Here is a 25,226-nt window from a genome sequence, read left to right on the forward strand (position 1 = left end):
GGTCCATGGGCTTCCACTAAAGCTGGGTTGACCTTTGGGCACCTAAGGGGACAAGCACACGTGGGGATCAAGGGTCAAGGAAAGCAGAATTGGCTTCCCTGAGGGGTTAGCAGATATGGTATCCATACACAAAAGAAAGGGGAAAAAGGAAGGAAGGGAGGGAGAAATATTCAAGGTCCTGACAAAGATCTTGATTTATTTGGACATTTGACCATTGTCAACCCTGCAGGGTTTATAGCCCTAGAGAAATAACAAGCAACAAGCAACCACAAGAGGATTGGAAACACATAAAAAGATTTGGAACCAGTTAATTCTAGAGTAGATTCTGATTTTTTCTTTTTTATTGAATTTTTGGGGGGTGACATTGGTTAATACAATTATATAGGTTTCAGGTGTACAGTTCTACAATACATCATCTGTATATTGTGTTGTGTGTTCACTACCCCAAGTCAAGTCTCCTAAAATCACCATTTATCCCCTGTTTATGCTCTTCTACCTCCTCCCAACCCCCTTTCCCTCTGGTAATCACCATACTATTCTCTGTGTCTATGAATTTTTGTTTTTGTTTTGTTTTGTTTTGTTTTTTGCTTAACCCTTCACCTTTTTCACCCAGTATTCCAACCACCCCACCTCTGACTGCTGTCAGTCTGTTCTCTATCTATGAGTCTGTTTCTATTTTGTTTCTTCATTTTTTTGTTGTTGTTGTTCATTACATCCCATATATGAGTGACATCATAAGGTACTTGTCTTTCTCTGACTGGCTTATTTTACTTAGCACAGTGCTCTCCAGGTCCACCCATGCAGTAGCAAAGGGTAAGATTTTCTTTTTTATGACTGAGTAGTATTCCATTGTGCAAATGTACCACAGACACCTTTTTTATCCACTCAACTTCTGATGGGCACTTCGGCTGTCTCCAGATTTTGACTATTGTTAATAATGCTACAGTGAACATGGGGGTGCACGTGTTCTTTCAAATTAGTGTTTCAATTTGTTCAGATATATTCCCAGAAGTGAAATTGCTGGGTAATAGGCAATTCCATTTTTAATTTTTTGAGGTCACTCCATATTGCTTTCCACAGTTGCTGGGCCAATCGGCATAATTACCAACAGTGCATGAGGGTTCCTTTATCCCTACATCCTTGCAAACATTTCTTGTTTGTTGATTTATCTGACAGGCGTGAGGTGATAGCTCATTGTGGTTTTAATTTGCATTTCCCAGGTAATTAGTAATGTCGGGCATCTTTTCATATGTCTATTGGCCACCTGTCCACTGATCCCTGAATAGTCTTGCTTCACACACACATACATCCAGACACAAACTAGAGGTGTTCTGAATGCCGAATAACACTCTAAGGGGGGGTACAGAAAAGACTTCATTTGTGGTGTGTACCTGGTATAAATGTTCCCAGCATGACCAATTTCAAGCTACCCACCTGATGAACACAGAGCCCAGAAGAGACGTGCACCACTGACTATCCCAAGCTAGTATGAGCCAGCTCCAGCCCACCCCATCCCCTTTCATGTAATATGTGCACACAGGCCACTTACACACTGAGTAGGGCCCTCAACTCCCACCCCAGATACATAAACAGAAATTAACTTACATATATGAACACGCATGAACATTTCTATCCTCCCTCACTGAATATACACATAGACCACCTCTTACTACCTAAATTGTTACAGACAAAACCCTAATCATCCTGATTACTGGCATTTTATACTTACAACTACACACACACACACACAACAGGGGTTTGAATACAAACATGTGCAACCAACATACCACCCAGATGTACACACTGAATACCTAAACACACAGGCCCTCTAAAACCGCCAAGTACACAATTGTCTCATGTGCCACCCAAAAAAAGATTCATGTGCAATTCCAAAGCCCTAAAATACACATTCTCCAGGATCCCTGAGGACACACACAACCGTCTCCTCATTTCCAAACACACAAAGTGAACTCTCACATCCCCTAGAATACACACCCTCCATAAGCTCCAGGAACTCAAGTACATACACAGTCACAAACAACCTATACATATCAAATACATGTGAGTCCACCTCACACACCGAGAAGACACATACAAGCAACACCAACAAATTCTGTGAGCATTACATTCTAGAATAGACACAAGGAAGACCCTAGGTCTCCTGCTACACTCACACATGCCAAATACACACACCCACTAACTACTCATGAATATACACCCCACATGCTCAGATACATACACACAAAATACAAAAACAATGACAGTCCTTTAACTCTTACTAATATATACACACAATTCTCACATACTTATAGACACACACATGCATGTAAATATTCCCAACCCCTGAATATACAGATCCCTCAAACATTATGTATTATGCCATCTCTCCAGAATACAACCGCCATCACCTCTCCTCTTCCATATATAAAAAAAGCACACTAGATATTTTTTTCTCCAGCCTCACCCTGAATATACACACAGACAACTGCTTACTAAGTACTACCAAATACATGTAGAAACACTCTAGTATTCTCCAAAGAAATACACTTTGAATATGCCTAACAATTCCATATATCCTATGAACAAACTGTTAATTCATGTACCTGGTGATAAATATAAACACAAACCAGTATATATGCTCAAGACATAGAAATATCTCCAGAAAACCCTATATGAAATAATTCCCAAAAACAAATTATCCCTACCTAATGAGTCAGGTCTCACATCCACAAATACTAACAAATAACCATACCACACACCCTTGATACATATAGTACATAGAGATTCAATTCTCCCACTCCACTGTATAGACACAGAAGCCCATCTCTCCATCAGATACGTTCATACTCACTTCCCAAATTATGTAAGCCTTATAGCGCCCCCCCCAGTGAAATATATAAACAAAGAGCTCCAGCAAATATTTCTCCAAACAGCTATAGCCCTAGAATAAATGTGTCAACTCCATACACACACAACTCTCCACAAGCCCCACATATACCCACAATTACCCAATACACTACAAATACGCAAACACACCGTGCATTATCCTATGTCCAAATACATATGGAATGCCACACTACCTGCATATACATAACCCCACACTCCAAAATTCTCTCACAGAATTAACTCTTCCATCGCACAGAATAGTCACACAAACACCACATCAAATCATACAAACACCACATCACACCTCATATACTACATCCACCAGTCCTGTAAAATAGTCAGATTTACCCTCTGCACAATGAAACAGGCATAGACAGCTGCTGAGAAGCATAAGAAGAGATACGCATAACCATACAACATGCCCTGGGTACACGATGGTCCTTCCACATCCCCCAAATACAAAACAAAAGATCATGCACCCAAGCTGATGAACAGCAGCTCTTTTCCTAACACTGCCCCGTGCATATGCAGGTAATCCTTCCAAGTCGGCCATCAGAGAAATCCCCCAATTCACAGGAGGAACAAAACAGGTAAATATGCCCACCCCCCACCAAACAGCAAATTACAAACATCTAACTGCCAACCCCTTGAGCATACACGCACTACACCTCACACCCTCCAAATACACACCCAATCCCACTCGCGCTCACGAAACCACAGGCATGACCTCCCCTTCATCACAAATATCCACAGACAGAACCAACCCCCACATTTGAAGACAAAGAACAGATTCCCGCCAACCATTACATATGCACACACCCCACCTAGGCTGGCAATTCCGTGACTGGACAGCAGATGTCGCTACTGTTCCAGGCAGCCAGGTCGCTCAGCTCATTGACAGGAGTGCAGGTCGAAGGTCATTCCTTGCTGGTGGAGACTTTCCCAATAGGATGGAAGTCACGTGGGGAAGTACGGGAAAGCTTCTCCCGTTTCCACTCCTTCTCAATGACCTGAGCTGCTTCTTGCTGAGCCGGAGGGCAGTTTTCACACTCAGAAGAACGGCCCCAAGCTCTTGTGTCACTCAGAACGCAAGGAACCCAAAGGACCCCGGGGTGTCACAGCTCACAGGCAGTAGCGGACCCGGCGATCACTGAGGCGCCCGCGCAGCCCGTCCCCAGGGCCGCCAATTCCCTGGGTCAGCTGTGTGCCCTGTGGGCCTGAGCACAGCTCAGCCGGCTCGGAGCCCACAGTGTGAACAGGGAAGGGCGGTGACACGGGAGGGGGAGGAGTCTGAGCGCATCTCCAAACACCTTGTTTACAGTTAATTTTTTATTGATTTTTAGAGAGAGACAACATACTCTACCCAACTCAACTACCCGGCCTGGGCTCTCACCTTCTTGTTCCCTCCTAACGGACCCTGGAGGCCGCCATGCCAGGCCCCGCGCAGCCAGGACGGCCATTGCGGACGCTCCTTGCCGCCTAGCGCATGCGCACCTACCAGACCAACTGCCACAACGGATGCTGGGAGCCGTTGCAGGACAGAGCCGCGCCCCCAGGGGGCGTGCTGGCGCGAGGAACCCGGGAACCTGCCCAGGCTTTCGCTGCGGGAGAGGAAAGTGGAGGGTGGGAGCTCCCTGTGCAGCTTCTCAGGCAAATCCTCCTTGGGAACCTCCCTCACTGTCCCTCATTCAAACCAGCGCGAATGAAATGAGCACTTACGATTGTAAAATTACAAACGTGCAATCCGTGCACTTAGCTACCACCCTCGTGAAAGAGTTTTGCAGAGGTCCTAACACACGTCCTCAGATAGGGGCAGTGCCTTCGTGCCCTTTGGACTGCATCCCCATGGTTTCTGAAAGAGTAGGTGCTCTCTGGCAGCAAGCCTGGGTGCCCCATCACACAATTCTGGACGAGAACTTTAGACCTGGAAAAAAATCGAGGAGATTCTTTCCCTTAACTCCATTCCTAGAGTTTTTCCAAATGCACGTACTGTACTGGAATATTTGTCTTAGTGGATTTATTTAGTATGTGGAGCTTTTTCAATAAACGTGGATTCAGAGGTTTTCATTGCAAACTTGTTGTTATAACATCGATCAAGACTTGACCGTCTAAGCCAGTTTCCATTGACACAGCATATAGTACGGGAACAGTTTCACCTTCTCTTTCCTCCTTTTTTATATTACGTTGCAGAATTCCAGTTGGCAATATAACATATATATAATAGCAGAATGAACTTACTAATTTACTTGAGTTTTTCATACTTTCCAAAGAAACTGAAATCATTTGATCCTCTTTCTGGTCATTTGCAAGAGGCAGGAAAGGAGAAACACTCATCACTGAATTTTCCATTTTGCAAAATTTGACTGTGAACTATGCCAAGACATTATGTATTTAAAATATTACAAAAGGTTAAAAATTAAACATCGAACAACACAATACTCTGAGAAACAGAAGGTAGTGATTTCTGGTCTTGCCTTGCAGGCTACAGGGCCTTGCGCTATTGGACCGGAGCAAAGAGGATCGTGTGTAAAGCTGGGCCGGCTGCGGTCTGCGGAGCTTCCAGGACTGGATGGAACTTGTAAAGAGTGATGTGCACACAGCAACCGAACATGCTGGGTCTGCTGAGTCAGTCCTACTTCAAACACTGGGTTCCGTGTGGCCATAAGTTCCTATTGTATTTTTCAGGCTCTATGTCCTGCATTTTGTACAGAAAGGATAGCCTGTGTTGAAGTAAGTCATGAGCCAGGAAGGAAGCAGGTTGCAGGGCCCAAAACTAGGTTGATGGATCAACAACTGCAATTAAGGGCCCGTCAAGTCAAGCCTCTGTGCTGTGAACCTGAAAACACCGATGTATACATTGCTAAAGAGGCACACACCAATGGTGTTGCCACTTAAAATCTGAAAGGAACTGCTGGTTCTTGCCTACCTGCAGAGCCCTCCATGGAATGTCTCTCCAGCCCCTCCCACCCAGGCCCGCCTGCCCCTGCCCCTGCCCCTCCCCCACTGTAGAATGTCTAGGGTCCTGCATTCTGCTGTTTAAATTTAAATCCTAACTCCTTCACTGGATGCTGAGCATCTGTTGGAGCAGCTCATTCTCTGGGCTCTGGACTGAATTTTCTCATTGTGGAGGCTACTAGGCGGCAGTGGTCATTGCCTGAGCCTGCGCAGATGGCTTCAGTAGGAGGTAAGTCTATAGATTGGAGGGGGCGTGTTTTAGAGACCAACCTGTCCCTCAAAACTTGGGATTAAAATGTGACACTTCCACTGGGGAAACAGAGTTTGGACTGAAGTAGGGGAAGGAGACAGCACTGGACCTCCAAGGACCTGTCACCAGGGGAGGCTGGGACCCAGTGGAAACCTGTCACCACACTGGGCAGGAGGGCTCCTAAGAGGTGGATCAGGATGACTCAGGGGAAATGTCAGGGTGTGGAGAAGGGAAGGCGGCGGGCACATGGATTCTTTCTAGAGGGAGACAAGCCCCTTTGACCCGTGTGTGTAGGAACCAGTGGGTTATGTGGTAGTGGCTCAAGGAGGGTCATGGGGAAGCTGGTCCTGTGTCCTGTTCCTCGGGCACCTGGAGCTTGCCCCACAATTTCTTTCTAAGGGATTTGAGCTGAGTACACTAGAGCTGATGGGGCAGTGGGAAGAGGTGGTCTTAGCCAGAAAGTTGTGCAGTGGGGCTGTCCATGGCCAAGTCTTCAGTGAAAGGTCCTCCCCGAGGGCTAGGCTGGAAGGTGCTCCAACTGCCGCAGCCCAGAGCTTCTCCCCTGCTTCCAGCCCAGAGCTCCCTTCTCCTCAGTCCAGGGAGCTGCTTGTTGTCTTGGGCTCTACACGGGCAGGGCAGCCGGGTGACATCCACCCAGATAGGGCTCGGTCCCTGAGCTGTCCTGAATTGTCCCCCCTCTGTGGCCACTCAGGCCTTCAGACCTACGTCCTCCACCGTCTGTCCCATGGCGCACCCTCTCCCCTGCCTTTCACCTTTGAGCTGAGGGGTTTGCTCACAGACCACATCCCTGCTTTGGGACAGAAAACAGATATGGAGCGTGGTGGGCTCTCCCGTGGAACGTCTGTGAAGGCGGATTCCTGTATTAAGGGGAAAGGGGAGCAGCCCGAGGCAGGAAGACGATCTTCTGCGTCATTAGGAAACGTCCGAGGACGCCTGTGCTGAGCCGTTAGGGGCCCGTGGGGTGTAGCTTGTTCTCCTGGACTAGGGTCTGCGTGAGTTCCTCTGGGCAGGGCTGTGTTCCCGACCACTGTGTCCCACTGACACCTGGCTCACACCTGGTTCTACTGCACCTTCACTTTCCATTGTTGGGAGCTGGAAGGGAAGGACCACAGACAGGTAGCAGTCCCAGAACCAATCTAACATGAGAGCCGCCATTGAAGTTTCTGGAAACTTCTACTGAGACCCCCATTTTGCCCTCCTCTCCTGCCCTCCTCTAGCGCTCTGCAGCCATTGCTGGCTGTGAAATGACAGAATCTCAGGGACACAGCACCTACTTTCCAGAGCCCTCTCCTGGGAACAGAGCCCCTGAGGGTGGCCATTCCTATGGGGCCGGAGTGGCAGAACCTGGCCCAGGCTAAGTGTTTGCTATTGTTGGCTCTGACACACATGTGCAAACTGGGCTGCTGTGTTAAAGGCTTATATCAGGGTTCCTGTTGTCTTCTTGTGGAGAGATGTTACTCAAGTGTTTTTGTGTTGTTGGGAAAGACCAGGAAAGAGAGTGATTTTTTTTTTTTTAAATCCTCGCTCAAGGACATTTTTTTTGTGTTTATCTTCAGATAGAGCAGGAGGGAAGGAGGGAGGAAGAGAGAGAAACATCAATGTGAAGGAGACACATCGAGTGGCTGCCACCCACACGATTCCAACCGGGGCTGGGGACAAACTTCAACCGAGGTACGTGCCGTTAGCCTGAACCGAACCCGGGTCTCTCTGGTCCACGGGCCGACACTCTAACCGCTGAGCCAAACCGGCCAGGGTGAGAGTGACTTTTGTTGTTGTTCTTTATTCTCAGCTAAGATATTTTCCATTGATATTTAGATACAGTGGAAGGGGGGAGGGGTGCAGAGAGAGAAAGAGAAACATCGATGTGAGAGAGACATATCTATTAGTTCACTCCCACATGAATCCAACCCAAGAACGAACCTGCAAACTAGGAAATGCCTCTGAGCAGGAACAGATCCCGAGACCCTTCGGTGTGTAGGCCAGTGATCTCAGTTCTGAGTCAAACCACCAAGGCAACGAGAGTGATCTTCATTGAAGAAAAGGAAGACTGAGGGGGAGATGGGGCCCTAATATTTAGACACAGCCTGTTCTCAAAAGACCTTTGGGAGCCTAGAACTTACCTTGGAGAAAGTCCTACCACTAGTGTGTCTGCCCAGGGTCATTTCCCACAGAGAACATTTCGGCCCAGTGCCATGTCATGGGGAACAGCCTCTGAGGCTGGCAGGTTGGTGCCAGGGAGTCCTTAGGGAGGTTCTCAGAGTCAGCACGAGCCGGGGCTGTTTTGATCTGCAGAGAGTGGCAGGGAGCCTGGCGAAAGGGGAGCAAGCTCTCTAGTGGAATAATTTTCAACTGGAGGTCAGTGTGACAATGACTTGAGGACATTTGCAAACTCCACATTTGCTCCATCCAAATGGCCCTCACCTGTTGAGACGCACCTCTCTGACTCCCCAGTGGCTAAAGGGGACCCAGAGCACCTCAGTCCTCTTTGCCGATTCTCCTTCTCCATTCACCCCTTTCCTTTGTCTCAACAGCATCTGCAGTGCTGGGAGCGGATGTGAGCGTGGACCCTGGTGCCTCCACGACTCCTTCCATGGAACTGGCCTTTCTCCCGCCCACTGCTGGCCCCACACACCAGCCAACATTGGAGCAGCACCTGTTGACCCTCACCACCCTGTCATTCCCTCCTGACCAGCCCCAGGCGCTGTCAGCTTTGCCCAGGGCACCTCTGGTGGCAGGAGATGCTGGTCAGGGCCCCATTGGGACTGGGGCCTGTAACATCATAGACCAGGTCAGGTCAGAGGAGGGGCAACCACAGCCCCCTGAGACTCAGACCATCGTCCTGCCTCAAGGCCCACTCAACAGCAGTGCTCCAGATGCCATCTGTGGGGGTGCTGTATGTCCTGTACCCCTCTTCTTGGAGACCTCTGCAGTGGAGACCATTATTCCTGCATTGGCTTTTGGAGGAAACCAGACCAGCCAGGGAGGCTGGTGTCCCGGCCTTCCTCCTCCAGCTCCACCAGCAGCTGCCCAGCTGGCTCCCATCATCCCCCCAGTGAATGCTGGGCCATGGCCGCATAGGGCTTCCAGGGAGGGTGGCCTGGCCACCTCCCAGCCCAAGGACCCGCCGGATGGTTCCTGTAACCCCAAGATTCTTTACGAGGACTTCCGACGATGGCAGCTCTTCAAAGCCCTGGCCCAGGGGCACCTTCCCCAGAGTCCTGATGCGGAAGCTCTTTCCTGCTTTCTCCTGTGAGTGCACTGGGCAGGGCACGGGGCTCCCCTGGAGCTTCCCATCCTAGAGGAACGTGGGAGGGACATGCAGGCTGGCTGCTCCTGGGGTCCTGACAGGAAGGGCTGAGGCTGATGTCCAGCTGTAGGGTGCAAGTGGACAGTCTGCCTCCAGTCCAGGTTCATGTCTGGTGTGAATGTGAGGCAGTAACAGCAGGAGCTGGGAAGGCTTGTCTATGCGCAGACACCTCCTCCCCACTCTCGGTGCTCAGTGATGCTGGGTGGGGTGGGAACGTGTGTTCCTCAGAGCCGGGTGGTCAGGAGGGTGGAGTGCAGGCTGTAGCCTGTGACTGACCCTGAGGTATTACAGGCCAGTGCTCCAGTCCCTGTCCCGCCTGAAGCCCACCATGACGTTGGAGGAGGGAATTGGGCAGGCCGTGCAGGAATGGCAGAGCACAAGCAACTTTGACCGGATGACCTACTACGACATGGCAGCAAAGTGAGTCAGGGTGCTTGGTCCCCACAGCTTTGGGTTGGTTGCTGAACGCAGTCAGGGTTAAGGGGGTGGGTGATCGCAGCAGGGTTGAGGGGTGCTGAGTGCAGGTCAGGGTCCAGCTGTGGTGGTGCTCAGCAGAGAGGATGTAGGGAAGAGGGCTGTTGGTCAGCACAGGGTCCCCACCGCCCAGTGGCCCTTCCCTCCTCTGGAAGCCTCTCCCTCACCTTCAGACCTGGGTTCTTCTGCCCTACGTCCCCTGGGAGCTCCACCCTCGTCTGATCTTGAGCCATCCTTGGCTGGACATGACGCCTCAGGACAGGTGGGGGTGAACGTGCCAAGCCCAGTGGGGACAGACTCCAGCCAGAGAGGCTGTGCAGGGAACGTCCCCACCAGGCAGCCTCCTGCCTGCTCGGTGCCTTGGCCCTGACAGCCCCAAGGCCCTTGTTCTCCCACCCCCACCCCCCATTACTGCTGCCTTTGCTGGGCTCTGGGTGCCTCCTTCTCAGCATAGCCTGTGTCTCCCTCTCCCCCAGGTTCATGGAGTTTCAGGCGGAGGAGGACATGCAGATTAGGAAGTTGCAGTTGATGAAGGGGGCACAGGTCCAGCCTCTTCCAGCCCCACCGAGACCTGATCCTCAGGGTTTCCCTGCCTCAGTGGTGGGCCCGCAGCCAGGTACGCCAGGACGTTCCCACAGGAGCCCAGGGCGAAAGACAAGAGGGACCCAGGACAGGGCTCACTGTCCCCACCCTATTGGTCCTTTTCCTTCAAGGATGCTTTGGTCTTTCAACTGAAACACCATGAAAGCCAGGGCCTCAGCTGCCCTTAGTCACCATGGGGTCTGGACTTGGTCAACTCTCATAACCCCTCTCCTATTTCCTTGCCAAAGGCCCCAACATACAGTGTGCTGAGAAGCAGGCTGAAGGGGGACCCTTGGAGAATCGGTGGCTAGACATGTCCTCACACACGACTGTCTTGCATGCTCCCTCTGTCCTCTCCCCTCACAGGGCCACAGGGCTTCAGGTGGTCCTGACCGGTCGCACCCATGTGAATGCCCCCCAAGCACTGCCCTCCCCTTCACATGCTCGGGAGGTGGAAGCGTTATCCCCTCACGCTCCTTCCTCTTCCCTCTCTGCCCAGTGAACACTCCCAGCACCCAGTGCGCTCACCCACTGCAGCGGCCAGGGGAGACCGAGTCACCCAATGGCATCCCCCCTGAGGCCGTGCAAGAGTACATGGACACCATGGACTATTTGGAGGGGCTGGCGCACTCAGCCTCAGGGGAGCCAGGAGGAGAACGGAAAGAGCACACTAAGGAGTGGTATGAGGAGGAAGGTTTCCTGAGCTACCTTGACGAGCTGTGCTCCCAGAACGACTTCGTCACCCAGGTGGGCTGGCTCAGAGCTCCGGGGTCCAAAGCTTCCAGAGGGTGGCTCTCCAACAGCCAGGCCTGGGTTCTGCCCAGGCCAATGGGATTGAGCTCTGTTCTTGGTTCCTGAGCTGGGAGCATGCGTGGGTGTCAGTGAGTGTGTCTGTGTGTGATGTGCGTGTTGTATGTGAGTGATGTGTGCTGTCTATGTGCAGGTGGGTCTGCCCTTGTGCTTGTATGTGTATGTGTTCCCAGGTGTGTGTGTGGCTGATGACTAAGATGGAGTAAAACACCCACCTTGTGCATGAGGATGGGGTGGGGGTCTGCTTTTCTACTTGTCCTCGGTCCTGCTGGCTCACAGGTTACTCCCTTGCAAGGATGCTCACAGCTTCTTTCTTGTCTCCCAGTTGGAGGAAGTCATTCACCCGCTATTCACAGCACGAGCACTTTCCTCAGGAGCAGACATGGATCTCTCGGACCTGGCTGAGAAGATGGAGCAGGAAGAAGGAGTCTCTCCTGCCCAGGTGAGCCGGGGGAGGGTAGGACCTTAGGAGTATGGAAGGGAGACTGCAGGTGAGCCGGGGGAGGGAAGGACCCAGGCGAGTTAAAGGGCAGAGGGACCCCAGCTAACAGAGTGGATGGAGGGTCCCAGTGTGAGTCAGGGAGGGAGGGGTTCCAGGTAGATTGGGGGTCGAGGAATCCCAGATGAGCCATGGGAGGGTGCACCCAGGTTAACCAGGGCAGGAAGCATCCCAGAAGAGGGGTGTACAGGACTGTGCACCCCACCATGCCGGTAAGCTGCACGCCCAGGGGTCAGCTCCGGGTGTGTGCAGTCAGGACGACAAGGAGAGGACTAGAGAGAGAAGAGGATGATGGGAAGGAGAGGGTGTGGAGCCCAGAGGGGAAGCAAGGACACAGGCTGGGAATGTGGCACAGGGGACAGCAGCAGAGCCACATGTATGGTTTTAATCTGAGTCACTGTGCCACCCTCTGCCTTCCTCCCCCCAACGCCATTGTCCCATCACCCTGCTCCTCCCCCTCTCACACGCGTGTGCAGAGCCAGTCACTGTCCCCTTTCTCACAGCTGGTAGAGAAGCGGCTCCTGGCCTCAGAGAGGACAGAGGGTGTGCAGGCATCCCCGAGTCACGGCGCAGCCCTGTGGGACTCACGTCCTTCTCAGTCTGTGGCTGGCCACGATGCCCAGAGCTGTGACCTCGGCCCCCAGCTGGGGGGCAGTGAGAAGGCCAGCCCACCGGAGACCGACTTCAAGGACCGTCAATGGCCCCATCTAACAGACGCCCACCTGTCGGGGCCCAGGGCTTCTGCTGTCTCTTCAGGACGTCAGGAGCACCCACCACTCCGGGCTCAATGTCCCCCCTCGACTCCCCAGGATCGCGGGCGCACTTACTCTGGACTGGGACCCAGGGAGGCCTCCATTCCCAGAGAGCCCCCTCTTGTTAGGGAGCCTCACGGGCCAGTGGACAGGTCCAGGGAGGATGAGGGGGACCTGCCCAGCCTGGCCTTCCTCTCGGCCTCTCCTAAGAGCCTGCTGCCCTGTGTGCTGTCCCTGAGCCCTGTCCCGACCTCGGGCCGTGTCTGCCCTGGAGCTCGGGGGCCCCGGGGAGCTGCCCAGTCCCGGTTCTATCAGACACTAGGCCTCAGCCGAGCTCCACCCTCAGCTTCCAAGTCCAGGAAGCGTGCTCTGGGTGGAGGCCTCGTCCATGCTGAGAAGACCCCCCTCCCAGGGGCAGACCTCGGGGTGTCTGGGAGGCCAGCATTGGCTCTGGGGCTGGGTAGCTCCTCACAGCCTCAGAAGAGAAAGAGTGACCAGTCTGTCCCTGGGGGTTGGGCGAAGCGGCACTGCAGCCAGGATGTAGCTGTGGGGTGTTCCTCCGGCTGCCAGGCCCCCGGGGGGCCCAGACTAGATGTGACCTGTCTGTCCCCCAGAGGAGCCAAGAGCTCCTTCTCATCCCAGGGCTGATCCTGGCTGTTCTCCTGACATGGAGGGTGGAGGCAGGGAGGGGGGCAGGACTGTTAGGGTGGGGGTGGGCCTGGGGGTGGGCCTGGGGGAGGGGTAGGAGCAGCACCTTGGGGACATTGTGTCAATTTTGAATAAAGATGATTTTGTTGGAAAATGCTCTGCGGGCTGCTGTCTCCACACTCGGACCTACGATGTTCCTTAGAGAGGGGACCTGAGAGGGGGAAGGATGTGGGGTGTCAGGGGTGCTATGAATCCACAGGTGACCCTTCAGCCCCCGCTTCCAGACTGACAGGGATTCTGCCCACTGCACCTGGGAGCACACAGCTCTCCACTCCCAGCCACCCCTCCCATCTCTTCTGCTCCCCACTGGTCAGGGGCCCCTGAAGCGGTCAGACAATGGGGTGAGGGATTCTCAGCTTATCCAGGGTGTCCTGTGTGGGTGGCCTGACCAGAGAGGACAAGATTTGGCCTCAGGGGACAGGGTGTCTGCCTCTGGGCTTCCTGGCAGGGGAAGCATCCTCTAGACTCAGCGGGATGGTTGAAAATGCAGGGTGGTGGAGGGGTGAGGCCGGGACACGGGGTTACAAGCCTGGTAATGGTGGGTACGCGGGAAGTGACAGTGGGTGGGGCTGATACCAAGTCCTGTGCTGTTTTCTGTGTGGGAGCATCTTGTCCGACTGAACGGAGGACCCATCTGCTCTGGCTGAGGGACGAGGCTCAGGGACAGTGGTCTTCAAGGACACCCACAGCTACTGTCCCTTCCCCCCTCCCATGGCTGCACTCAGTGTGAGGAGATGCTGCGCAGATGTACACTCACGTGGAAACAGTTCCTACTCACAGACTGTCACCCAGCGTCACAGCACAGCCAGCAGGGGCTGCAGGGGCCCAGGTGGGTATGGCCCCAGGGCTGGTGGGCCTGGAGATTCAGGCTGAAGGAGGGTCCCCAGTCACCCTACTGTGGGCACTTGGACAAACTCACAGTCTAAACAGGGGACCCGAACCCCAGCTGTAAGAGTGAGATGAGCCAGCAGTGAGGGACAGGAGCTGAGCCCAGGACACCCGTGTGCAGAACTGCCTGGTCCCAGCTCTGCTCCCACGGGGTCACGCCCTGGTCCTCACCCCTTTCCCCCTGCCCGGTGCCTGCTCTCCAGGATTGCAGTTCTGATTCCTTCCCTGGGCCAGGGGGTGTCAGGACGGCTGAGCCTCCCTGAGCATGGCCCTGGCTCCACCCAGCACGCAAAGCTGTGGCCCAGGACTGTGATTCAGCAGCAGCGATGGGAAGGGAATGAAGCTGTCTATTTCCACAGGTGGCCTGGGCCCCACAAAGAGCCTGGTGAGAATGGACTCATGTCAGGGCCCCGCCCCTCCCACAGATCGCAGATCAGCCCACAGGCCCTCGCTGCCTTCCCTCCTCCTGGGCGGAGGGCAGCGGCCACGTGTCCCCGCCCACCTGGGCACTTTGTGAAGGACACGTCTCATCTTGGTCACACTTTCTCAGCTGCTGCCCACTCCCTGTCCAGCTGGGCCTCAACACAGAGAAAGGGCTCAGAGGTTGTGTAGACTCGGTGAGTGTTGTGGGACTGGTCCAGGAGCTGCCACCCCTCGTGGGTGAGCATCCTCCCCACATGCCCACCTGCTGTGTCCCTGCCTAGGGTGGTAGGATCTGTATGCAAATGTGATAGGTGACAAACAGGGCCTGGGCCCTCCATTCACTGGTCGAAATTAATCTTCTGACTTCTCTGTTTTCATGAGGTTTGTGGTGAAACAGGATAATGCACCACCTCCTCAGGGTTGTTAGAGACACGGAATGAGTCTTGTTTGAAGGGAACTTATTTGCTCCACCCCTGTGTGTGCTGGGTCCTCAGTCACCAGCACCAGGTTCACACCAGGCCCTTGCCTCCACCTCCGACCCTGTGAACCCCGACATCTCCCTGGAGCCTGCACAGTGGGGCCGACTAGAGGCCCATCACTGCTTCATCCGTGGGCGAGTCCAAGTCCACGGGCTACGTGGATTCTTGTAGAGATTTGCACTGGAGGCTTTGGAGAACACTAGGGTAGGTCCAATGGGAAGAAAGGGAAGATGTGTTTCATATTTTCTTTGCAGCCGTCCGTCTTTATTACAGAAAAACAGACTTGACAGGACACTTGGGAGGACAGCGCATGAGGTAGGAAGCTGGGCAGCGCTCCTCGTGACTGAGGTAGAAGCTGTAGAAACGACAACCCTGTCCCCTCACACTCCATGAAAATCACGTGGGTCATGCAGGGAAGGTGCTCCCTGGGTGCTTGGTGCTCTCTGCTGCTCCCCCTCCCTGTAGCTCGCTGGGGGTCCACAGAGAGCCTGGGAGTCTGTTACCTGTCACCCGTTCTTCTGTGAGCACAGTGGGCTTGGGAGGTCAGGGGACTGAGTGCAGGTCACACACCAGGAATTGGGACAGCCTGGGTGGCACCAGAGACTTCCTCCTCCTCCACTAAGAACAGATCCCCTGGAAGAAGCCATGGAATCCCTGGGACATCCCAGTGATCGAGGAGCAGGACCTGTCACCACCCTCGTGGTTCTAAGTGGCATTTCACTGTGGATGGAGGTGGGTTTCCGTCGTGTTGAATGTCTGTTCATGTGTTTACTGGCCACGTGTGTGTCTTCTTCAGACCCATGTTCTTCACCGCTTGCCAACTTTTTTTGGTTTGACTTTTATTATTGAGCTATAAGCATTCTTTTTATATTCTAGGTAAAAGTGTTGTTCCAGAGATAAGATTTCCACCAAATTCTCCCATTTTGTGGGTTGTCCATTACTTTCTTGTAGTGTCTTTGGAAGAAAAAGAGTCTGAACTTCTGATGAAGCACCACTTATTTATTTATTTATTTATTTTGTTGCTTTCGTTTTTGGTGTCATGTCTAAAAATTTGTTGACAATCCTGCGTCATGAAAATGTATGCCTGTGATTCTTCTTTTTTATTGTTAATGCTCACTTGATGATATTTTTTCCATTGATTTTTAGAGAGAGTGGAAGGAGGGACGTGGGGAGAGAGAGAAAAACATCAGTGTGAGAGAGGTGTCTATTGTCTCCATGAGCCTTGACCTGGTTCCGGGATCATCAAGCCTGCAAACCGGGTATGTGCCCCTGATCGGGAATCAAACCGGAGACTCTGCGGTGCAAGGACCGAAACTCTAACCATTGATCCACACTTGTCAGGCTAATTCTTCCTTTTTAAAATTATCTTCACCACTTTCCCCCCTCAATTTCTATTTATTTTTCTTACAGATGTTTCTCCTTTTCCCCCCTAGACACTCTCCTTCCCATCCCACTCCCCACTCCCCACCCCCAACCTTGTTGTCTATGTCCATTGGTTGTGCATACATGCATTTAAGTTCTTTGGTTCATCTCATCCATCCCCCCAACCCCTACTCTGAGGTTTGTCAGTCTGAACCATACTCCTTTCTATGTCTCTGGGTCTATTTGGTTCATGAGCCCACCTTGTTCATTATATTCCACAAATGAGTGAGATCATGTGGCATTTGTCGTTTTATGATTGGCGTATTTCACTTAGCATAATACTCTTGAGGTTCCTCCATTTCGTCTCAAAGGATAAGAGATCTTTCTTTCTTACAGCTGCATAGTATTCCATTGTATATATGTAGCACAGCTTTTTAATCCACTCATTTATTGATGGAAACTTGGGCTGTTTCCAGATCTTAGACATTGTAAATAGTGCTGCTATAAACATAGGGGTACATATATTCTCTCTGATTCGTGTTTCAGGTTTCTTAGGATATATTCCTAGAAGTGGAATCATTGGGTCAAACGGCAGATCAATTTTTAATTTTTGGAGGAAGCACCAGAATGTTTTCCATAGTGGCTCCACCAGTCTGCATTCCCACCAGCAGTGTACTAAAGTTCCCTTTTCTTCACACCCTCACCAACACTTGTTTGATGATTCGTTGATGGCAGCCATTCTGGCAGGTGTGAGGTGATACCTCATAGTTGTATTAATTTGCATCTATCTGATGACTAGTAATGTTGAGCATTTCTTCATCTGTCTCTTGGCCATGTGTACGTCCTTTCTGGAGAGGTGCCTATTAAGGTCCCTGCCCATTTTTTAATTGGGTTCTTCATCTTCTTTTTGTTGAGCTGTATGAGTACTCTATATATTTTGGAATGTAACCCTTTATCTGATGCATCATTGGCAATTATACTCACCCATACAGTGGGTTCCCTTTCCATTTTGATGGTTGTTTCTTTTGCTGTGCAGAAAATTTTTAGTTTGATGTAGTCCCATGTGTTCATTTTTTCCTTTGTTTCTGTTGCCTTAGGTGATGCATCAGTAAAAATTCCGCTCCATATGATGTCTGAATTTTTGTTGCCTAGATTTTCTTCTTGGATTTTTATGGATTCATGAGTCACATTTATGTCTTTAACCATTTTGAGTGTATTCATGTGTATGGTGTAAGCTGGTGGTCTAGTTTCTTTCTTTCTTTTTTTTTGCATGTAGCTGTCCAATTTTCCTCACATCATTTATTAAAGAGGCTGTCTTTACTTCATTGTATGCTCTTGCAAACTTTGTCAAATATTAATTGAGCAAAATGTCTTGGGTCAGTTTCTGGGTTCTCTGTTCTGTTCCATTGACTTATATGCCTGTTCTTGTGCCAGTACCAGGCTGTTTTGATTAAAGTAGCTTTGTAGTATAACCTGATATCCCGTATCGTGATCCCACCTACTTTGTTCTTCTTTTTCAAGATTGCTGTGGCTATTTGGGATCTTTTTTTGGTTCCATGTGAAATTTTGAAATATTTGTTCTAGTTCCGTGAAATATGCCGTTGGAATTTTGATGGGGATTGCATTGAATCTATAGAATGCTTTGGGTAGTATATGCATTTTAATGATGTTAATTCTTCCAGTTCATGAACAAGGTATAAGCTTCCACTTTTTATATCTTCCTCTATTTCTTCTTTCAATGTCCTGTAGTCTTCTGTGAATAGGTCCTTTACTTCTTTGGTCAAGTTTATTTCTTAATACTTTTTCTGCTGCAATGGTAAATGGGATATTCTTGTTTTTTATCCTCACCCGAGGACATTTTTCCATTTTATGTTCAGACAGTGTCGGAGGGAGGGACTGGAAGAGAGAGAGAAACATCAGCGTGAAAGGAACACATGAAGAGGCTGCCACCCGCACGACCCAACCAGGGCTGGGGACAAACTGCAACTGAGGCACGTGCCCTTAGCGGGAACCAAACCTGGCTCTTTCTGGACCGCAGGCAAATGTTCTAACCGCTGAACCAAACTGGCCAGGGCGGTTTTTTCTTTTTTTTTTACTTTTTCTGTGAATTCATTATTGGTGTATAAGAATGCCATCGATTCTTTGATGTTAATTTTGTATCCTGCTACCATGCCAAATTGGTTTATTAAATATAGAAGATTTTTGATGAAGTCTTTAATGTTTTCTATGTATAGTATCATGTCATCTGCGAATAATGACAGTTTCACTTCCTCCTTTCCCATTAGGATCCCCTTAATTTTTTCTTCATGTTTGACTGCTGTGGCTAAGGCTTCCACTACTATGTTAAATAGGAGTGGCGAAAGTATGCATCCTTTCTTGTTCTTGTTCTAAAGGGAAATGCTTTTAGTGTTTGCCCATTGAGCATGATGTTGGCTGTAGATTTTTCCTCTATGTTCTTTATTATGTCAAGATGTGATATCTCTAATCCCACATTGCTGAGCGTTTTATCAGAAATGGGTGCTGGATTTTGTTGAATGCTTTTTCAGCGTCTTTTGATATGATCATATGATTTTTATCTTTCTTTTTTTTTATTTTTTATTTGGTGTATCACATTTATTGATTTGCAAATATTGTACCAGCCTTGCATCCCTGGGATGAATCCCACTTGGTCATAGTGAATAATTTTTTTTTTTTTTTTGTATTGCTGGATCCGATTTGCTAGTATTTTGTTCAGGATTTTGGCATCTTTGTTCATCAGGAATATTGGCCTGTAGTTTTCTTTGTTTGTAGTGTCTTTATCTGGTTTTGGAATTAGAATTATGTAGGCCTCATATATCAAGTTTGGAAGTCTTTCTTCTTCTTGAATTGTTTGGAATAGTTTGAGGAGAATGGATGTTAGTTCATTTTTGAATGTTCGGTAAAACTTCCCCGTGAAGCTGTATGGGCCTGGGCTTTTGTTTGCTGGGAGAGTCTTGATTACCTCTTCAATTTCCTTAGTTGTTATTAGAATGTTCACGTTTTCTAACTCTTCCCAGTTCAGTTTTGGGAGACTGTGTGTTTCTAGAAATTTGTCCATTTCACCTAGATTGTCCAATTTTTGGTGTATAATTGTTCATAGTATGTTTCAATGATCCTTTGTATTTCTGTGGTGTCAGTTGTTACTTCTCCTCTTTCATTTTTGATTTTGTTTCCTAAGGTCCTCTCTTTTTGTTTCATGGTGAGTCTGGCTATAGGTCCATCAGTCTTGTTTATAATTTCAAGAACCAGATCTTTGTTTAATTGATCTTTTGAATTTTTTTTTTTTTTTGGTCTCTATGTCGTTTATTTCTGCTCTGATCTTTACTATGTCTTTCCTTCTACTTGCTCTGGGTTTTTCTTTTTGTTTGCTTTCTAGTTCTTTCAGTTGTGAGGCTAGATTATCTATTAGAAATTTTTCTTGTTTCTTGAGGTAGGCCTGTAGTGCTATGAACTCCCCTCTTAGGACTGCTTTCGCTACACCCCATAGATGTTGTGTTGTTGCATGTTCATTTTCATTGGTTTTCAGGAAGGTTTTAATTTCTTCCTTGATCTCCTTGGTAACCCATTCATTGTTTAAAACATGTTATTTAGCCTCCATGTGTTTGAATGTTTTTGCATGTTTTTGTTGTAATTGATTTCTAGTTTCATGTTAATGTGATCTGAGAAGATGCTTGATATGATTTCAATCTTCTTGAACTTGTAGAGACTTAGTTTGTGTCCTAACATGTGGTCTCTCTTTGAGAATGTCCCATACGCACTTGAGAAGAATGTGAATTCTGCAGTTTTGGGGTGGCTTTCTCTGTAGATTTCTATTAAATCCATTTGCTCTGGTGCCTCATTTAGAGTCTGTGTTTCCTTGTTAATTTTTTGTCTAGAAGATCTATCCAGTGAACTCAGTGGGGTGTTGAAGTTCCCTGCTATGATTATATTGCTGTCAATTTCTCCTTTGAAGTCTTCCAGAAGTTTTTAAATATATTTTGGTGCTCCTATATTGAGTGCATATATATTTTACCAAGGTTATATCTTCCTGTTGGATAGATCCTTTCAATATTATGTAGTGGCCTTCTTTGTCTTTAATTATGGCCTTCATTTTGAAATCTATTTTATCAAATGTGAGTATTGCTACCACAATTTTTTTTTTTTTTTCATTTGCTTGGAAGATTTTTTTCCATCCCTTTACTCACAACAGTCTTTTGTTATGAGGTGGGTCTCTTGTAAACAACATATATATGAGTCATGCCTTTTTATCCAATCAGCTACTCTGTGTATTTTCATTGGAGGGTTCAATCCATTTTCATTTAAAATTATTATTGATAGGTACTAATTTATTGCCATTTTTATTTATTGTGGTTCTATTTTTCTTCCTATTTCTTCTACTAATTACAGCAGTCCTTTTAGCATTTCTTGCAGTGCTGGTTTGTTGCTAATATATTCCCTTAGCCTTTTTTGTCTGGGAGGATCTTTATTTCACCCTCTATTTTGAATGATAACCTTTCTGGATAGAGTAGTCTTGGATTCAGATCTTTGTTTTTTGTTACCTTGATTACTTCATGCCATTCCCTTATGGCCTTTATTGTTTCTGTTGAGAAATCAGCTGACAGCCTTATGGGGGTTCCTTTGTAGGTAATCTGTCCCTTATCTCTTGCTGCCTTTAGGATTCTCTCTTTGTATTTAATTTTTGGCATTTTAATTATGATGTGTCTTGGTGTGAGCCTTTTGGGCTCTTCTTATTTGGGGTTCTCTATGCTCCTTGAACTTGAATGCCTTCTTCCAACTCCAAGCTAGGGAAATTTTTTGTCACTATTTTTCCAAATATATTCTCTAACACTTACTGATTTTCTTCTTCTTCTGGAATTCTTATGATGCAAATGTTGTTACATTGCCAGTTGTCCCACAGTTTGCTTAAGCTGTCTTCCTATTTTTGAATTGTTTTTTCCACGTGGTTTTCTGATTGGTTGATTTTTTTTCTACCCTGTCTTCTAATTCATAGATCTGGTCTTCAGCTTTCTCTACTCTGCTGGTTATTCCTTCCAATGTGGCTTTATTTCTGCTATGTTATTCTTCATTTCCACTTGGGTGGTTTTTAATGTTTCTATACGTTTACTCATAGTGTTGAGCTCCTTACTCATGCTGCTGAGCTTCCTCAAGATCACCACTCTGAACTCTACCTCTGATCATTTGCTTAATTGCATTTCATTGACCTCATCTTCGGTAGAGTTCTCTTGTTCTTTCATTGGGATTTGTTTCTTTGTTTCACCATTTTGGCTATATATGTGGGTTTTGGAGCCTGCCAAATTTTTCCTGTGGGTGTTGGTGTTCTGCTGTTTGTAGCTCCCTCTCCTTGGTCTGGATGAATGTGGGAGGACCCATGTTAAACTCAACTGTCAAGTCTTACTTTCCTGGGTAGATTTGCAAGCCCATGAAAGGTTCAGTTATCCTCTAGCTTTTTGCCTGGAAGCTATTCGTCTCAGTTGTTTGATGAGCTTTGGGTTGTAGCCATCAGATGAATGAAAAACTTCCTCAGGTGTTTAGTGTAAGAAAATTTCCAGAGGGTGGGGAAGAAGCTAGTTGTTAATGAGCCTCAATTTTCATTTCTCTGGCCACTTGGTGGGTTTAAATCTCCAAGGAAGGAGTCGCTGCTTGTCCCCGGGGCTGTGGGAAGGGGCTCCCTGAGCAAGATGGCGATTGTCCTGTGCATCCATGACTCAGCAAAAACTCTCTGCACCTTCCAAATCTTTAGTGTACCCACACAGTTCCAGTCCAGTTCATCCTCCCTTTCCCAGATCCCAATGTGAGTGGCTGTAGCTACTTTAGTGCTCTGTCCTGGCCTTCTGCACTGTGGATCCATGGCTGATTAAAACTCTGGACTTGAACTTTTTGTCAAGATGGCAGTGTAGGTAAATGTGGTATTCGCCTCCACCTACAACCAGATCAAAATTATAACTAAACTACAGAACAGCCATCATTCAGAACCACCTGAAATCGAGTTGAATGAAAGTCCTACAACTATGAAATTAAAGAAGCCACATCAAGACTGGTAGTAGGAGTGGAGGCAGATGGGCTTGTCCCACACACACATGTGGCAGGTAAACATTAGGAGGAATACTTCAGCTGCGAAGGTCCTCCCTGAAGACTGACGGGTCTCAGTCCCACACCAGCCACCCCAGTTCAGGGTTCCAGTGCCCCATAACTTCTGGCTGTAAAAACCAGCGGGAATTGAGGCTCAGGGAGGCTGAGACTGCTGGGGTCCCAGGCAGTTCGTTTAAAGGGCTCATGAACAGACTTGCTTGGACTCCTCTGGGCTCCAGCACAGGGGAGGATGCTTGGAAGGCACCAGAAACATACAGGAAAGAACAGGGTTGTTTGGCATCAGGTCGAGAGCTAGAGAAGCATCTTTCTCCCAGACAAACATGCTGGCAGAGGCCATTGATCTTTGGTGAGCCCTTCCTCCATGGGCTGGCTGACGAGCACCATATCTGGAACTTCAGCAACCTGGCTCACACTGCATGCCCCCTCTAGTGATTCCCTGAGGCCCTGGCCCACCCAACTTTCAGGCACACCCTAGCTATTTTCAGTGCTTTTACCGTAGAAATGGCCTTTCTGGGCTCATGCTTTGGATTTTTTAAAAATCTCTCAAACAAGCATCATCTGGCCTCAGCGAGCTGCATACCTTTCACTAAGTTGCCTCAGGCCTGGCACTAGCAGCAGCCAGCCTTGGTTCACAGCTTGGCCTTGCCTGGGCACCTTTAAGCCCAGTAGAAGAAGCAGCCATCTGTAGATAGCTTTGTAGCTTATGCCTGGTGGCCCCAGGTAGAACAGAGGCAGAGGCTGACTTTGGTCTGTGCCTCCTGGGAGGCCCCAGAGCCAACACACCCAGTGGACAGCTTCAGACCATGTCAAAGCACCACCACCCAACCACCTCCACAAGTGACACACTCTAGAGGTGGACTCAGTGGGTACCAGAGCCCTGCTGAAGTAAGTCTTGCAATGTGTGGTGGGCCCCTTCACAGCTGATCCTCCAAGGTGGTCAGAGGTTGGTGCTCAGTGGTTACAGCCAGTCCTTTCAGCTGATAAACCTGAGTAAATCCCTTCCATTGATATGCCAACAGCAATCAAGACTCACCTACAACTGAAGGGTGTACACTCCACATGGGAGGTGGGTGGCGTCTCAGGTGCCCAGCTGGGGTTATCAGGGAGGCTGTGCCACCAGACCCTACGGGAAGCCTACTACAAAAGGCCACCCCACCAAGTCTAGGAGACATAGCAGCTCTGCCTAATACATAGAAATAAACACAAAGAGGCAGCCAAAATGAGGAGACAAAGAAATATGTCCCAAATGAAAGAACAGAACAAAACTCCAGGAAAACAACTAAAGAAAAAAGAGATAAGCAATCTAATAGATGCAGAGTTCAAAACACTGGTAATAAGGATGCTCAAGGAACTTAGTGAGGATCTCAAGAGCATAAGAAAGGACCAGTCAGAAATAAAGGGTGTACTAACTGAAAGAAAGACTAATTTACAGAGAACCAATAGCAGTGCAGATGAAGCTGAGAAACAACCCATCGATTTGTAGTATAATGAAGCAAAAACACCTACTCAGAATAGCAAAGAGAAAAAAGAGTTTAAAAAAATGAGGAAGTGTTAGTGTAAAGAGCCTCTGGGACAACTTCAAGCGTACCAATATTGGCATCATGGGGGTGCTATAAGGAGAAGAGAGAGAGCAAAACATTAAAAACATATTATAAAAAATAATGATAGAAAATTTCCCTAACTTGGTGAAGGAAACACACATACTAGTCCAGGAAGCAAAGACAGTCCCAAACAAGATGAACCTAAAGAGGCCCACACCAAGACACATCATAATTAAAGTACAAAAAGTTAAAGTCAAAGAGAGAATCTTAAAAGCAATTGGTTACCTGCAAGGGAGCTCCCATAAGACTGTCAGTTGATTTCTCAACAGAAACCATTCTAGTTATAGTTCTGAAAAGTGTGTAATTCTAAAGCATCAGAGTTCCCTAAGTTCAAGGCTCTGAAAGTCTGGGAATCTTTGAGTTTTGGAATCAAGAGTCTTCATGGTTTCTGATTTGAAGTTTTCTGTGTGTGTGTGTGTGTGTGTGTGTGTGTGTGTGTATCTCGTTAAATATATAATTTTTCTTTATTGTTGAAAGTATTACAAGTGTCCCCTCTTTTTCCCCCCCAATTGTCTTCCCATTGACGCCTCCTCCCTGCTCCCACCCCCCTCCTGCATCCCCCACACTTTTTTCTGTTTCCATTAGTTATGCATAGATGCATATAAGTTCTTCAGTTTATTTCTTCCTTCTGAGGTTTGTCAGTCTAACAACCAATTTGTATTTCTAAATTCTTTCACTTTTTCACCCATCCTCCAGCCCTCTCCCATCTGGCAACCAACAAAAAGTTCTCTGTATCTGTGAGTCTGTTTCTCTTCTGCTTATTCATTTTGTTTGTTGACTCAATTGTTGATAGATATGTATTTATTGCCATTTTATTTTTCCTTTTTTTAATCTTCTTCAAGAATACCCTTCAACATTTCATATAATACTGGTTTGTTGGTGATGAACTCCTTTAGCTTATCTTGTCTGGAAAACTCTTGATATGTCCATCGATTCTAAATGATAGGTTTGCAGAATAGAGTAATTTTGGTTGTAGATCCTTGCTTTTCATCACTTTGAATATTTCTTGCCACTCCCTTCTGGCCTGCAAAGTTTTGGTGCAGCAAGCTAGCCTGCCGTGGCCCCTGGTCAGCCACTAAATCCTGGCTACTATAGATCTTCCCCCATCACCTTGGGCTTCC

At 48.4% G+C, this 25,226-nt stretch overlaps 1 protein-coding gene across 1 annotated transcript in view; it reads left to right on the forward strand.

Moving 5' to 3' along the window:
- The first annotated feature begins 6,054 nt into the window (after positions 1-6,054).
- Positions 6,055-25,226, forward strand: part of LOC118629362 (NUT family member 2G-like) — a 43,752-nt gene continuing 24,580 nt past the window's right edge. Inside the window, exons 1-6 of the mRNA XM_036260377.1 lie at positions 6,055-6,070; positions 8,644-9,361; positions 9,711-9,839; positions 10,370-10,509; positions 10,975-11,222; positions 11,611-11,727. Coding sequence (XP_036116270.1) covers positions 6,055-6,070; positions 8,644-9,361; positions 9,711-9,839; positions 10,370-10,509; positions 10,975-11,222; positions 11,611-11,727 — 1,368 coding nt within the window. The remainder of the gene's footprint in view (positions 6,071-8,643; positions 9,362-9,710; positions 9,840-10,369; positions 10,510-10,974; positions 11,223-11,610; positions 11,728-25,226) is intronic.

This window comes from Molossus molossus, unplaced genomic scaffold, assembly GCF_014108415.1.
Source record: "Molossus molossus isolate mMolMol1 unplaced genomic scaffold, mMolMol1.p scaffold_m16_p_14, whole genome shotgun sequence".
Taxonomy (NCBI): Eukaryota; Metazoa; Chordata; class Mammalia; order Chiroptera; family Molossidae; genus Molossus; species Molossus molossus.